This window comes from Dermochelys coriacea, chromosome 7 (genome assembly GCF_009764565.3).
Source record: "Dermochelys coriacea isolate rDerCor1 chromosome 7, rDerCor1.pri.v4, whole genome shotgun sequence".
NCBI classification, from domain to species: domain Eukaryota; kingdom Metazoa; phylum Chordata; order Testudines; family Dermochelyidae; genus Dermochelys; species Dermochelys coriacea.
In genome coordinates, this window is record NC_050074.1 from 81769679 (window position 1) to 81786993 (window position 17315).

At 40.3% G+C, this 17315-nt stretch overlaps 1 protein-coding gene across 1 annotated transcript in view; it reads left to right on the forward strand.

The window, feature by feature from the left end:
* Positions 1-17315, forward strand: part of MYPN (myopalladin) — a 114867-nt gene that overhangs the window by 64202 nt on the left and 33350 nt on the right. Inside the window, exons 10-12 of the mRNA XM_043519324.1 lie at positions 158-524; positions 3189-3788; positions 7938-8085. Coding sequence (XP_043375259.1) covers positions 158-524; positions 3189-3788; positions 7938-8085 — 1115 coding nt within the window. The remainder of the gene's footprint in view (positions 1-157; positions 525-3188; positions 3789-7937; positions 8086-17315) is intronic.

Below are 17315 nucleotides of genomic sequence, written 5' to 3' on the forward strand. Positions count from 1 at the left end.
ATAGGTATGTGTATGTATATGAATACAGCCAAGCAATTCATTCCAAAGCTAGGTAAAGCATTAACCTGAGCTTTCCCAACTGCAACAGTTATGATTTTACTGTAATCTAATTCACCACATTTAAGTAACAATATAAGTTTAATATTTGCCATTTCAGGGCCTGAGGACCATAGCAATACTGCTGCCCTTCATACAATGAGTTCAATCAACTTAATTGCTGCTGAACAACATCCTACCCCACTCATCCCTTCACCTCCAGTGGTGGATCAGCCCTCAAAACCTAAATTAGAAGGGGTTCTTGTGAATCACAATGAACCCAGGTCAAGTTCTAAGATAGGCCTCCGGGTGCACTTTAAACTGCCTGAAGATGATAAAGAAAGTGAAACATCATCAGAAGATGGAGGAATATCTGCAAACCAGATTAGACCACACTACTTCCAGGAAAGTAGTGGACAGATAATGAAAATACCAGAGCCAACCTCACCTACAAAAGAGCCCCCTCCAGTACTGGCTAAACCAAAACTGTAAGTAAAAGTCTTAATATGAGTGTTAGAAATCACATTCCATTAAATTAACTCTGATTTCATGTGTATTTCATGAGAAAATGAAAGTGCATTATAACATTTTTTTAAAATTCAAAAATATTTTCCCATTTCTTTTTGTGTCATGAATTCTATGATATTTTGTGTGTGTTGTTGCAAGTAAGAGATTAATCATACTGCCTGGATCCAGGCAAAATGCAAGCACACTTTGCAAGTTTCTCACTCAGCTCTGCTTATGTAATCTTATCTGGAGTACATACATACAATTTTGTATTTCATATAGATCCGTAGGTGTAGTATTTCTTGACTGAAACTGAAGATTCATGAGACCTTCCCTTATAACTTTATAACCCAGAAAATTAATCTCATCCTGAGACAAATAAAATATTTAGAAGTTTAAGACAGTGTAATACCAGTGCAGGATTAGAGCACTGTGTGGTATGAGGGGAGATTTTAAGGACCAGTGTAATTTTGTTCAAGGGCAACTTCTGGAATCCCAGTCATGATTTACACTCAAACTGCATCCTCTTTTATCTGGACACCCTTTTGCAGTTAATTAAAGAAATAAACTTCTATCTTTTTGCTAATGGAACTTATAGAGTTCCTTGCCTCAAATCCAATTTAGCAAGCAGCGTAGAGCCCTTCATAACAAACAAACAAACAACAAACAAGCAAACCTACATAGCATCTTTCATATAAAGATCTAAAAGCACTTTATAAAATTAACTAATTAATACTCTGAGGCAAGTTTGTAGTATCATATCACTTTCACAGATGAGAAAACAGAGATTAAGTGACTTGCCAACAGCTTGTTTGGCACATTTGGAAGGAAAAATCAAAGCACAACTACAAAATGTGGAATAATAAACTAAATGGTAGTACTGCAGAAAAGGATTTAGGAGTTATAGTGGATCACAAATTGAATCTGAGTCAATAGTGTAATGCTATTGTGAAAAAGGAAAATGTAATTCTGGGATGTATTATGTAAGCCAAGGGAGGTAGCTGTTCTACTCTACTTGACACTGCTGAGGCCTCAACTGGAGTAACGTGTCAAGTTTTGGGTAGCACACATTAAGAAAAATGTAAACAAACTGGAGAGAGTCCAAAAGAGAGCAACAATAATGATAAGAGATGTAGAAAACCTGACATGATGAACGGTTGAAAGAATTGCGCATGTTTAGTCTAGAAAAAAAAGGCTGAGGAGGGACATGGTAAGTCTTCACAACATTATTAATGTTGCCCAACATTTGAATGACTATGGAGCTCTGTGGAAAAAATAATATGTGATCATGTAATTAAAGGCTGTATCATAATGCAGATGCCCAAGGAGGCCAAATTAAACTTGCACAGGTAACCTTAATTCTGGCATTTCGTAACTTTTCAGTTCTTGACTTTGAAACCTTAATAATGTTCTTTTAACATAGTTTTTGTGGGTACTAAATTATGTGAAGAACAACAGTTACATTTAAATAAATCTGAAGTCCACTAAATTCATGGGGTTTGGATTTGGAGTGCCAGAAAGATAAATTTTCATGTGAAATTTATAAATCCTGTGAAGAAAATGTAAGTGAATTCATAGACAGATGAATGCACCATAAGGTTTGAAGACTCTTCATAGAATGGTGAAGATTAAAGTGCAATATAAAATGAACATTAAAAAAATAAGCAATAGCAGCTTGTCTATCTTTCTTTGTTAGATATTAAAGGAAAATTGAGCAATTTATTACATGATGACTCTTCACATCCCCTATTTGTTATTTATGTTGTTTTTCACTAAGGGAAAAGGCAGCCTATTATCCATTTGCTATATTTCCACATGCAGAATAACAAAATATATCACATAATGTGGGAAAGAATTTGCCTTGACTGCAAAGTAAACAAAGACATCCACTATAAATAACATCTAGGAAATAAAAATTGCATGAAATGCAGCTACTCCCTGAATGATGTACTCCAGCCCTGCACTGAATGTCAACACTAGCCAAATTAAGGCTGATTACATTTACTCTTGAAGTGTAGTTATTACAGAGTTTTGTTTACCATACTATTGGCTTCAGCACTTAGTTTAAACTCTTAACCGATGTTAACAACATAGGCTTGATATTGGATTGTAAAAGTTCATTTTAATTGTTCTCTCAGTTACACCAGTGCAAGCTCACAGACTTCAGTGGAGATGAACTACTAAGTACTAACAATAACAGCAGAATCTGACTCTCTTAAAATAAAGGAAATGAAGTCTCCAGATCAGAATTTTATATTCCTGCAAATAGTTCTCTTCACCTGTTAAAGTTTAAAAAAACAAAACTGTCCCAATCAAATAGTATGTATTATGGCACTGGGAAGAAAGGGGAAGGGCTTTTAGCAGGGGAAAGGAGTGGTTTATTTTAACAGTATTTCCTTTCCACCCGATATCATTCTCTTTGCTTGATGCCACAGTACATGGCATGTAACTGGAGCTGGGAGAAGGAAAGACGCTCTCCCTAGTTTTTGTTATCAGCATCACAATTTCCTCCCCTTTTGAGCCCAAGGTGTGACCAGCTGCACATGAAAATTTATACTCTCCTAATTACAGTGGCAGCGCAGAAACCTGTTTAACAGTTTGGTGTGGCACATGACAGATTTCACCCATCCTTGTTTTGTATACAGCGATCCCACTCAGTTACAACAGCTCCACAACCAAGTCTTGCTTGAACAGCAGCATCTACAGCAGCCATCTCCCACATCTCCAAGAGAACTGCCATTCAACACAGGTATATTGAACTCTGCTACTTCATTCAACCAGCAGTCTACATCAACTATATACAAGCAGGTCAAAGTCTCTCCTTCCCAGACATTCAGCTATACCCGACCGAAACAGTTCCTTGTTTCCCAGAACACCACACCACCTATCAACTCCCCTTCCAGCTCCCCAGTGCCTACATTCAGCAGCGTGCCTCAAAGAACCCAAAGAACAATGAACAAGGAAAATTTCATAGGATCTCCTCCACCAATCCAGACAAGGTCTCCAGGAAGGTTTACAAGCCAAAGTGAGCAGCCTCTAGCAAGTCCCAAAGAATCAGTGTTGCCTCCACTATTGCTTTCTATATCTAGCCTGAACCAGTTTCAGCCCCACAGCGTACTTCCTACTCCCGTCTCTCCAATCAGCCGGATTCAGAATCCAGTAGCCTTTCTCAGTTCTGTTCTTCCTTCACTTCCTTCTATACCACCAACCAATGCTATGGGTCTGCCTAGAAGCGCACCAGCTGCGTAAGTAGCACAAACTTACAAGCTGAAGTTGGTACAGGAGGTTACTTTGAAACCATGGTTAATTTCTGTTTTGTGCTCACATGGATGTTTTGTTGAAATAATGTCATTCATGAAATAGAAATAAAAAGATATTGGTGGGTTTTTATCCTTTAGCAGCATGCCCACTTCTTGGAAAGGAGGATTTGATTAATTCAATCCTTATGCCCAATTAAGAAACCTCTGAGGCAGGCCCATCTGGAAGGACGGTAGCTACAATATGATACCTGGAGGACAGGGTGGACTCAGAATGACAAGATGGTAGGGTTAAAATGGATGGAGGCGGGAGATATTGAGGACTCTCAAGACTTCGTCAGGGATGCAGAGAATTCTGTTAGTGGGAGGAAGAGATTTTACAGGTTAAGTAATCTAAACCCATTTATCTGTGAGCTATAAAAGCTCATTTACCTACTGTGCATAAATTATTTAAAAATTTTAAAGGATTTGGTAACCAAGACATGATGACCCAATGGTAAGCATATAGAATAGGTAGATCTAAAATTAATTTACAAAAGGATGCTGTTTTGTTTGCAATTGTTAAATATTTAAAGACACATATAAAAGCTCTGATGAATTAATAGTTTCCAAATAAATGGTAATTTAATTATTAGAACAAGTGGTAGAGAGAGGTTTATGTGACAGACTAGTGTGCTCTGTGTAACCAAACAAGTAAGATGTTATACCCAAAAGATTAATGTTTCAAGTGTCTCGTTTTTTTGTTAGAGAAACAAGGTGGGTGAGGTAATATCTTTTATTGGACCAACTTCTATTGGTGAGAGAGACAAGCTTTTGAGCTTACATAGAGCTCCTCTTCAGGTCTGGAAAATGTACTCAGCGTGGAACAGATTGTTTAGAATAAGTAGATGACACATATTTCAAGGGACTGTTCAAGGTGAAGTTAATACCCCTGCAGTCATGAGAGGAAAGGGGGGAAAAAAGCTGGGTGTGGGGGGGTTAGTGTTTTACATAAATCTAGTGCCTCTTTTCAGTCCAGGATTTTTAGAGTCTAGTAAAGTTATGAATTTAAGCTCCCAGGCTTGTTTTTTGAAGGTGTTGTGCAGGTGTCCTTTGAGGATGAAGACTGATAGGTCACATATGGAGTGATTGCTTTGTGAAAAGTGTTCACCCACAGGTGATATGGTGTTTTTGTCTTTTATTATTTTCCTGTGTGAGTTCATTTGAGAATATAGGGATTGTCTGGGATTGTTATTGGTTATTTAGTACACTGGGTGAGGTATACACCATAGTGTGATTGGCATGTATAGGACCCACGGATCTTGAAAGGTATGTGATTGGGGATATTGATAATCGTAGCAGTGAAGATACAGCTAGAGTTTTTGCATCTATTGTTCTGGCTGGGTCTGGTGCTACTTTGAGTTGGTGTGTCCTGGTCTGTAGGAAGCTTGTTTCTGATGATGAGCTGGGAGAGGCTGGGGGGTTGCCTGAAGGCCAGAAGAGGGTGTTCTGTCATTGTTTTCTTGACAGAGTTGAGATTATTATTAATGATAATAATAAAATAATAATAATAACTGTTGTATCTCACACCAACACTGCGTGAGATTGTAACACTTTTAAAGACCTTTTCATCTCCAAACACTTTACAAAGGGGGAGGTAGCATTACTATCCTTATCTTACACATGGAGTAAATGAGAGACAGCAAGGCAGTGACTGTCCAGAAAAACCTAGAGTCTCCTAACTCACAGTCCTGTGTGCAGTCCCTATGACCATAACTTTATGTCAAATACAGACAAATCTAGGAATTTACAAAAATTTATGTCTACTCCCAACACTCACCAGCCTTTCACAGTAAAGTTCGAAGAAATCTCTCCCCTGGTACATTTAAGATTGCTCAGCACCACCAGGTAATTGGTTTCTGCTGAGCTCAGCAACATTTCTAGAACACATGCCTGGGGTCTTCTGCAGTCAAGCAGCCTGGAAGGCAGACACATGAAACAGAGCTGTCATGATCTTAGTTACGATTTTAACCCTACCCCACCAAACAGTGAATGAGATCTCTGCAGGCTTTTACAACCTCACAACAACAACAATAGGCAAAAAACAAACAAACAAAAACCCAGTTGGAGCTAGTGCATAAGTACTGCAGAATAATTGTTCCCTTCACATAAATCACACTTCATGTTTATATAGCACTTTACAATCATTAACTAATTAATCCTCAGAATACTGAGGTATGGTAGGTAACTATTATTATCCATATTATTCAGTTCCTGGCTCATAGCCCAGAGCTAACTCCACATGTAAATAGCTCCTAAACTGCCAAGGGCCAAATGTGCATCTTAGTATGGGAGCAAGCATCAAAATGAGGGGCACAAAAATAATCATACAGAGGAGCTGAAAATTATTTGAGTTAACAGATGAACATTCAGGTCTAGGTATATTTGGTCCTACCTCGGTGAAGTGGGTTGGACTAGATGACCTCTTGAGGTGCCATCCAGCCCTACATTTCTATGATTTACCAGAACTTTAGCTTCATTATTTTGCATTGGTGATGTTAAGAATTACTGCAGTAGAAATGGTGAGATAACACCAAACTTGTGTGGGGGGATGATCTAAGGTAAACGTGCTTTTCATAGTGAGGGACTGTTACCCCTTCTACCGATACTTCCCATTAGTCAGAACACAGCTAATTAATTATATTAGTACATTCCAGATTTACTCCCCAATTGCTTTTGGGGCAGGAAGGCCATAGTGTTCCAATGTCATAGTCGCTTAGTGTTGTTTAATATTCAAACATTTATTAAAGTTTTATTTAGTTTAAAAAGAGATAGCATCTCAGAAATCAGGTTTCAGAGTAGCAGCCGTGTTAGTCTGTATTCGCAAAAAGAAAAGGAGTACTTGTGGCACCTTAGAGACGAACAAATTTATTTGAGCATAAGCTTTCGTGAACTACAGCTCACTTCATCGGATGCATTCAGTGGAAAATACAGTGGGGAGATTTACATACACACACAGAGAACATGAAACAATAGGTTTTATCATACACACTGTAAGGAGAGTGATCACTTAAGATGAGCTATTACCAGCAGGAAGGAGGGTGGGGGTGAAGGAAGAAAACGTTTTGTAGTGATAATCAAGGTGGGCCATTTCCAGCAGTTGACAAGAATGTCTGAGGAACAGTGGGAGGTGAGGGGGGGGATAACATGGGGAAATAGTTTTACTTTGTGTAATGACCCATCCACTCCAAGTCTCTATTCAAGCCTAAATTAATTGTATCCAGTTTGCAAATTAATTCCAATTCAGCAGTCTCTCGTTGGAGTCTGTTTTTGAATTTTTTTTGTTGAAGAATAGCCACTCTCAGGTCTGTAATCAAGTGACCAGAGAGATTGAAGTGTTCTCCAACTGGTTTTTGAATGTTATAATTCTTGACGTCTGATTTGTGTCCATTTATTCTTTTACGTAGAGCTGTCCTGTTTGACCAATGTACATGGAAGAGGGGCATTGCTGGCACATGATGGCATATATCACATTGGTAGATGCGCAGGTGAACGAGCCGCTGATAGTGTGGCTGATGTGATTAGGCCCTATGATGATGTTCCCTGAATAGATATGTGGACAGAGTTGGCAACGGGCTTTGTTGCAAGGATAGGTTCCTGGGTTAGTGGTTCTGTTGTAGGGATTTGGCTTAGAAGAACCAGGAAGGGGAGGGCACAGAAAGGAATGAATGATCAGGGGAAAATATCAGAAGAGAAGGGGAGAGTGAAGACACACCCACTACATGGTTACCCTGATAAGGTAAACACCATTAACTTTTTTGGTATGTTACATCTATGTCTCTGTGTACCTACGCCTAGATGTACACACATTTCTTGAACAGCTTGGTGTTATTCTGATGACATCATTCCAGAAAGGAAGGATCTGGAACCAAGATGTAGTATATAATGCGTATTCTTTTCTAGATGTGCATTCTTAATTCCTACTGGCATTAATGAGAGTTAAATGCACACAGTAAGATAATAAGTTTTTTTCTCTGTTTAATAGATAAAGCAGTCTGCTGATTTCTTTGCATATTTAGAGTATAATGAATGACATTACAAAAGCGATTGACTACTATTTATCATTATCAGCATTTTAGTAACAGATCTGTTTTCTAGAGCAACCCATGGACCAATGAAGAAAAATCTAAAGCCCCTGCAATTAGCAACAGATGATTATATTCATGACAATAAAGCTGCAGTTGTAAGGGACCTGCAGAGAAAAATGAATTTCAAAGAGGATGTCCGTGGACATAGTAGTCAGCAGGTAAAAATATTGATTGTTATTAAAGTGCACTTCATTCACTCATCACAAGCAAGACAGATGTTGAGTCTTATGGGACATAGATGCTTGTAAGGCTGTGAGGTCTCATAGTAAGTACTGCTTTGCAATAACAAACTGGAATTTTTAAAAGGATATAAAGAGGTATGGATTGTAGAATGTTGTACTGTGAGAGTTCTTATGACTGAATTACATTTTTGCTTCATAATCTCTAATAGAGAAAATTTAGGTAGCAGTGCAGAAATATAAAACCTTATCTGGGCATAGGCTCCTCACCTATACTGAATTTCATTTCCTTACTTTTCATGACATTTAATTAATTACATATATCTTAATTCATCTACTGTACATATCTGTTACAACTTAAGTAGAGGCAACTAGTTGTATGAAAGATTGCTTGTTTACTTGGGTTGAAATAGTATGAATTAATATGCTATTTTAATTCTTTTTGTTATGAACATTTTTTCAGACAGCTTAATAATATTAGTTGAGAGGTTATTTCATTATCAGCTTATCATAAAAATGTTTGTGGTAGCCGTTATGTCCTTCAGTAGGAACTTCAAAGCCAGTGTTAGGTGAGCTTAATTAAATAAGTTTTTAACAAAGCTCAAGAAAGTGAATATCAGTTGAAATAAGTAGGATCAGTAAATACTTCAAAATGTGGGTGAATAAGAAATTAAGGTGGCAACAAAATGTTGGGGGAGGCTGAGGAAATTCCTTGATAATGCAGGTTCAACAGCCATTTAACAATATTGGTATGAACTTGGACATGAAGGACTGAGCGTGTACTAATGGCTACAGAGTAGCCATTTTATCTGTGGAAAAGTATTCTATTCTCACCACTGACATGGGACCCCTTGTACTAAATCTGTTTACTGAGGCTTAGTCCCAAAAGGAGGCATTTGCCCAAGTTTCTCACAAAGAAGAACTTTTTAAAAAGTGTATGTAAGCATCTCTGAAAGAGAATACACAGGTATCTGAAAACTGTGGCTCTGTGGAGTCAGTTACCCACTGTTACAACTGCTGTTGTAATCTCTGGCTTTTTAATTATGCTGTTAACCTTTCCTCTCATGGATTCCCCTCCTAGAACACTTCTAGTAAAACAATTGGCATGTGGTATGTTTTGCAGATGAATCACAAGTGTTACAGTTTGTACTTGCTATGATAGTAAGACAAATTATTTAGATAACTACTGTGAAATACACGTCAGTCTGTCAAGATAACTGCATGATAATCTCTGTAGAAACAAGGGGCACTACATAGTATTAAAGTTATCTGCTGATGCCACAAGTTATTTATATACTGTATTTATCATAGGGAATGAGACCAAACCAAGATCCTGAATCCCGCAGCCCAAGAACTTCGAGGAAGTTCAGATTTTACCCATCTCTAATTACTAAGATAACTTGCCAGACAACATACAATTTGGGGGAGGTTCAACAAAAGTTAATGTTAAAAAAGAGGGGAAGTCTAGTTCCACCGCAAAATGAACAATCCATCTCCTCCGCAATGGACTCAGTGTTAGAGCTAAATCCACTGTTTTCACCTCTGCTTCCAAATCCCCACCCTGAGTCGCTAACATTTTTATACCTCCACAACTGGGGGAGGATACTGGTTTGGTTGATACTAGCACCTGAAAGTTTGAGAGTAAACCTCTTGGTATTGGTCTTCAAACAGGACATGAAATGAAGGAGGGGAAAAAAAAGAATAGTGGACATATGATGTTCTCCACTAATACCACTGTTTTTGCCAGGTGGGCAAAAATCACCATACTGAAATTGATACATTATATCTAGGTGTTTCTGTACTTTGTACCAACAAATGAAATATTGAAAAATATTTTTTTAAATTTTGTATCTGGTATTTCTGCATTAACTTGGCTTTTTGTTTGTTTATTTGTGGGGATTATTTATATATTTATTTTGAGTACCAGGAGACAGTTCTTTTTTAGGAATTTGTATTCAGTTTTTATCAAACATTGATAAATCAGTCCCGCATAGAAAAGGTAAGTATTTAATGAATGGATATGAGTATTGTCCTATATTGAGCTTAGCTAGTAGTTTCACTATATTTGATTTTCTCAATATTGTTTTTACTAGGGCTGTCAAGCAATTTAAAAAATTAATCGTGATTAATCGCATGATTAAAAAAATTAATTGTGATTAATTGCGCTGTTAAACAATAACAGATTACCATTTATTTAAATACTTTTCAATTTTTCTACATTTTCAAATGTATTGATTTCAATTACAACACAGAATACAGTGTACAGTATTCACTGTATATTCATTTTTTTATAAATATTTGCACTGTAAAAAAATAGCATTTTTCAATTCACATAATACAAGTGCTGTAGTGCAATTTCTTTATCATGAAAATTGAACTTACAAATGCAGAATTATGTGCAAAAAAACCCTGCAGTCAAAAATAAAATAATGTTAAACTTTAGAGCCTACAAATCCAATCAGTCGTACTTTAGACAAACAAGTTTGTTTACAGTTGCAGAAGATAATGCTGCCTGCTTCTTGTTTACAATGCCCTGGTCTATACTAGGTGTTGAGATCGAATTTAGCAGCGTTAAATCGATGTAACCCTGCACCCATCTCCATGACGAAGCCCTTTTTTTCAACTTAAAGGGCTCTTAAAATCGATTTCCTTACTCCACCCCCGACAAGGGGATTAGCGCTGAAATCGGTTTTGCTGGGTCAAATTTGGGGTACTGTGGACGCAATTAGATGGTATTGGCCTCCGGGAGCTATCCCAGAGTGCTCCATTGTGACCGCTCTGGACAGCACTCTCAACTCAGATGCACTGACCAGGTAGACAGGAAAAGGCCCGCGAACTTTTGAATTTCAATTTCCTGTTTGGCCAGTGTGGCAAGCTGCAGGTGACCATGCAGAGCTCATCAGCAGAGGTGACCATGATGGAGTCCCAGAATCGCAAAAGAGCTCCAGCATGGACCGAACGGGAGGTACGGGATCTGATCACTGTATGGGGAGAGGAATCCGTGCTATCAGAACTCCATTCCAGTTTTCGAAATGCCAAAACATTTGTCAAAATCTCCCAGGGCATGAAGGACAGAGGCCATAACAGGGACCTGAAGCAGTGCCGCATGAAACTTTAGGAGCTGAGGCAAACCTACTAGAAAACCAGAGAGGTGAACGGCCGCTCCGGATCAGAGCCCCAAACATGCCACTTCTATGATGAGCTGCATGCCATTTTAGGGGGTTCAGCCACCACTACCCCAGCCGTGTTGTTGACTCCTTCAATGGAGATGGAGACAACATGGAAGCAGGTTTTGGGGATGAGGAAGACGATGATGATGAGGTTGTAGATAGCTCACAGCAAACAAGCAGAGAAACCGGTTTTCCCGACAGCCAGGAACTGTTTCTCACCCTGAACCTGGAGCCAGTACCCCCCGAACCCACCCAAGGCTGCCGCCCGGACCCGCCAGGCGGAGAAGGAACCTCTGGTGAGTGTACCTTTTAAAATAATATACATGGTTTAAAAGCAAGCATGTTTAATGATTAATTTGCCCTGGCATTCGCAGCTCTCCTGGATGTACTCCCAAAGCCTTTGCAAAAGGTTTCTGGGGAGGGCAGCCTTATTCCATCCACCATGCTAGGACACTTTACCATTCCAGGCCAGTAGCACGTACTCGGGAATCATTGTACAACAAAGCATTGCAGTATATGTTTGCTGGCATTCAAACAACATCCGTTCTTTATCTCTCTGTATTATCCTCAGGAGAGTGAAATCATTCATGGTCACCTGGTTTAAATAGGGTGCTTTTCTTAAGGGGACATTAAGAGGTGCCCATTCCTGCTGGGCTGTTTGCGTATGGCTGAACAGAAATGTTCCCCGCTGTTAGCCACACAGTGGGGGGAGGCAAAATGTGACTTTGTAATGAACACACATGTGCTATGTATGTAATGTTAACAGCAAGGTTTACCGTGAAAGTGTGTACCCACTGTTCTATAAAATTTGTCTTTTCAAATACCACTGTTCCTTTTTTTTTCTCCACCAGCTGCATGTGTTTCAAGGATCACAGGATCTTCTCCTTCCAAGAGGCTAGGGAAGATTAGAAGGCAAAAAAAACGCACTCGCAATGAAATGTTCTCTGAGCTCATGCTGTCCTCCCACACAGACAGAGCACAGACGAATGCATGGAGGCAGACAATGTCAGAGTGCAGGAAAGTACAAAATGACCGGGAGGAGAGCTGGCGGGCTGAAGAGAGTAAGTGGCAGGCTGAAGAGAGGGCTGAAGCTGAAAGGTGGCAGCAGCGTGATGAGAGGAGGCAGGATTCAATGCTGAGGCTGCTGGAGGATCAAACTAATATGCTCCAGCATATGGTTGAGCTGCAGGAAAGGCAGCTGGAGCACAGACCGCTGCTACAGCCCCCATGTAACCAACCGCCCTCCTCCCCAAGTTCCATAGCCTCCTCACCCAGACGCCCAAGAACACGGCGTGGGGGCCTCCAGCCACCCCAACCCAGAGGATTGCCCAAGTAACAGAAGGCTGGTATTCAATAAGTTTTAAACTTTTAAAGTGCTGTGTGGCCTTGTCCTTCCCTCTTCCACCACCCCTCCTGGGCTACCTTGGTAATTATCCCCCTATTTGTGTGATGAATTAATAAAGAATGCATGAATGTGAAGCAATAATGATTTTATTGCCTCTGCAAGCGGTGATCGAAGGGAGGTGGGATGGGTGGTTAGCTTACAAGGAAGTAGAGTGAACCAAGGGGTGGGGGGTTTCATCAAGGAGAAACAAACAGAACTTTCACACTGTCACCTGGCCCGTCATGAAACTGGGTTTCAAAGCTTCTCTGATGCGCACCGCACCCTCCTGCGCTCTTCTAACCGCCCTGGTGTCTGGCTGTGCGTAACGAGCAGCCAGGTGATTTGCCTCAACCTCCCACCCAGCCATAAATGTCTCCTCCTTACTCTCACAGATATTGTGGAGTGCACAGCAAGCAGTAATAACAGTGGGAATATTGGTTTCGCTGAGGTCTAACCGAGTCAGTAAACTGCGCCAGCGCGCTTTTAAACGTCCAAATGCACATTCTACCACCATTCTGCACTTGCTCAGCCTGTAGTTGAACAGCTCCTGACTACTCTCCAGGCTGCCTATGTATGGCTTCATGAGCCATGGCATTAAGGGGTAGGCTGGGTCCCCAAGGATAACTATAGGCATTTCAACATCCCCAAAGGGTTATTTTCTGGTCTGGGAAGAAAGTCCCTTCCTGCAGCTTTTGAAACAGACCAGAGTTCCTGAAGATGCGAGCATCATGTACCTTTCCCGGTCATCCCATGTTGATGTTGGTGAAAAGTCCCTTGTGATCCAATAGTGCTTGCAGCACTATTGAAAAGTACCCCTGGCCGTTTATGTACTCGCTGGCTTGGTGCTCCGGTGCCAAGATAGGGATATGGCTTCCATCTATGGCCCCACCACAGTTAGGGAATCCCATTGCGGCAAAGCCATCCACCATGACCTGCACATTTCCCACATTTCCTTGATATCAGCAGATCTTTGATTGCGTTGGCTACTTGCATCACAGCAGCCCCCACAGTAGATTTGCCCACTCCAAATTGATTCCCAACTGACCGGTAGCTGTCTGGCATTGCAAGCTTCCACAGGGCTACTGTCACTTGCTTCTCAACTGTGAGGGTTGCTCTCATCTTGGTATTCTTGCGCCTCAGGGCAGGGGAAAGCAAGTCACAAAGTTCCATGAAAGTGCTCTTATGCATGCGAAAGTTTCGCAGCCACTGGGAATCGTCCCAGACCTGCAACAGTTTGCGGTCCCACCAGTCTGTGCTTGTTTCCCGGGCCCAGAATCAGCTTTCCACCGCATGAGCCTGCCCTATTAGCACCATGAGCAAAGGGCAAGTGCTTTGAGAGAAGTCTGTGTCCATGTCTTCATCACTCTCGTAACCGCGCTGACGTCGCCTACTCGCCTGGTTTCGCTTTGCCAGGTTCTGGTGTTGCATATACTGCTGGATAATGCATGTGGTGTTTAATGTACTCCTAATTGCCAAAGTGATCTGTGCGGGCTCCATGCTTGCCGTGGTATGGCACCTGCACAGAAAAAAGGCGCGGAACGATTGTCTGCTGTTGCCCTGACGGAGGGAGGGGCAACTGACGACATGGCTTATAGGGCTGGCTTACAGGGAATTCAAATCAACAAAGGGAGTTGGTTTGTGAGAAACTGAATGGCCACCTCAAGGATAGAACTCAAAACTGGGTTTAGCAGGCCATTGATTTCACAGACGGAGGGAGGGAGGAGAAAATGAATACAAAACAAATCTGGTCTATTTCTTGTTTTGAGCCACTTCATCTATCTTTATACATCTTGCTGGCAGCAGACTGTGCAGTACGACCGCTAGCCATCGTCACCTCCTGGGTGCTCAGCAGAAGACGGTGCAGTATGACTACTGGCCATCGTCTTCTGCTAGCTTCAGATTAAAAGACAGTGCACTGCCGGTAGGACTCAATCACCATGAGATGAAATAAGGGAAATGACCTGGCTGAATCACTCCCATGTTTGCCCAGGCGCCCGGTTAAAAGAGCACTCAGGACTATGTCGACGACGGCTACCAGTCATACTGCACTGTCTGCTGCCAAAAGACAATAAACTGCTGCTGTGTAGCAATGCAGTACCATGTCCACCAGCACCCAGGAGACATACGGTGACGGTTAGATGAGCGGCCTCCATGCTTGCCGTGGTATGGTGTCTGCACAGGTAACTCAAGAAAAAAGGCACAAAACGATTGCCTGCCCTTGCTTTTACGGAGGGAGGGAGGGAACGGGGGCCTGACGATATGTACCCAGAACCACCCCGACAATGTTTTAGCCCCATCAGGCACTGGGACTTCTACCCAGAATTCAAATGGGCGGTGTAGACTGTGGGATCTGTGGGATAGCTACCCACAGTGCAAAGCTCCGGAAGTCGACAGTTGCCTCGGTACTGTGGACACAGTCCGCCGACTACATGAACTTAGAGCATTTGTGTGGGGACACACACACTCAACTGTATAAAAACGCTTTCTACAAAACCGACTTCTATAAATTCAACCTAATTTCGTAGTGTAGACATACCCAATGTCACCTGAAAGTGAGAACAGGCGTTTGCATGGCACTGTTCTAGCTGGTGTCGCAAGATATTTACATGCTAGATGCGCTAAAGATTCATATGTCCCTTGATGCTTCAACCACCATTCCAGAGGACATGCGTCCATGCTGATGATGGGTTCTGCTCAATAACTATCCAAACAGAGTGGACTGACACATGTTCATTTTCATCATCTGAGTCAGATGCCACCAGCAGAAGGTTGATTTTCTTTTTTGGTGGTTCAGGTTCTGTAGTTTCCGCATCAGAGTGTTGCTCTTTTAAGACATCTGAAAGCATGCTCCACAATTCAACCCTCTCAGATTTTGGAAGGCACTTCAGATTCTTAAACCTTGGGTTGAGTGCTGTAACTATCTTTAGAAATCTCACATTGGTATCTTCTTTGCATTTTGTCAAATCTTTAGTGAAAGTGTTCTTAAAATGAACAACAACATGTGCTGGGTCATCATCTGAGGCTGCTATAACATGAAATATATGGCAGAATGCGGGTAAAACAGAGCAGGAGACATACAATTCTCCCCCAAGGAGTTCAGTTACAAATTTAATTAACGCATTGTTTTTTTAACGAGCGTCATCAGCATGGAAGCATGTCCTCTGGAACGATGGCCGAAGCATGAAGAGGCATATGAACCTTTAGCACATCTGGCACGTAAATATCTTGCGACACCAGCTACAACAGTTCCATGTGAATGCCTATTCTCACTTTCAGGTGACATTGTAATTAAGAAGTGGGAAGCATTATCTCTTGTAAATGTAAACAAACTTGTTTCTCTTAGCGATTGGCTGAACAAGAAGTAGGATTGAGTGGACTTGTAGGCTCTAAAGTTTTATATTGTTTTATTTTTGAATGCAGGGGGTTTTTTTGTACACAATTCTCCATTTGTAAGTTCAACTTTCATAATAAAGAGATTGTACTACAGTACTTGTATGAGGTGAATTAAAAATACTATTTCTTTTATCATTTTTACAGAGCAAATATCTGTAACCAAAAATAATATAAAGTGAGCATTGTACACTTTGTATTTTGTGTTGTAATTGAAATTGATATATTTGAAAATGTAGAAAACCACCCAAAAATATTTAATAAATTTCAATTGGCATTCTATTGTTTAACAGTGCAATTAATCGCCATTAATTTTTTAAATCGCAATTAATTTTTTTGAGTTAATCACTTGAGTTAACTGTGATTAATCGACATTCTTAGTTTGTACACATATTACCTCCACCTCCTCCTAAAAATTGTTGTATAGGATTTTTCTTATGCAGAGTGTTATATTGTATCTCAAGTATCAGAGGGATAGCCAGGTTAGTCTGTATCCACAAAAACAATTGAAGAGGTGGGTTTTTTACCAATGAAAGCTTCTGCCCAAATAAATTTGTTAGTCTTTAAGATGCCACCGGACTCCTCATTGATATTGTATCTTAGAGTTGTCCGAATTTCAGTGGCAGGGAAAGTTATTGTTGTATAATACAATTTGTGAAGCATCTTGGGATCATCCGGAATGAAAGATGCACTATGCTGAATTGTAAATATAAAGTGCTGCTATCATTTTATTATATTACTATAATTACTATTATATTACACAAGAGTGATTCCACATACATTTACATCTTTATTCCCTATTATCCAACAATGACTTTCATGTGAAATCTGTTCAGCTTACAAATCAAGAGTTTGCTAACTGTGCACTCAGCATGATATTTTATAATCCAGATGTGTTCCTTCAGCTTCATTCAGTATATCATTCATCACCAAAAATAAAGGATTCTAGATTCAGAATATAGCCAGTAATTTTGCTGATGATGCATGGGTGAAATAGATTATAATATAGTCTTCCCCAGCTAAGTTAGCTGTGCAGTGCTGGCAAGAGTAAAACATGTTTTTGCTAATAGCAGATGTAAATTTTACTGTGTGTGCAGTAATAAAATGCCATTTTTACTAAATTCTTTAATCCTCATAACCATACTTTAAACTGAATTATACTTACAAGCTTCATTTTAATTAGACTATGAATGGGGAAAGTTCTACTATTTGAACAACACTTGTGAGTTAACAGCAGTGTTATTTCCTTGGAAAGCTACCATACA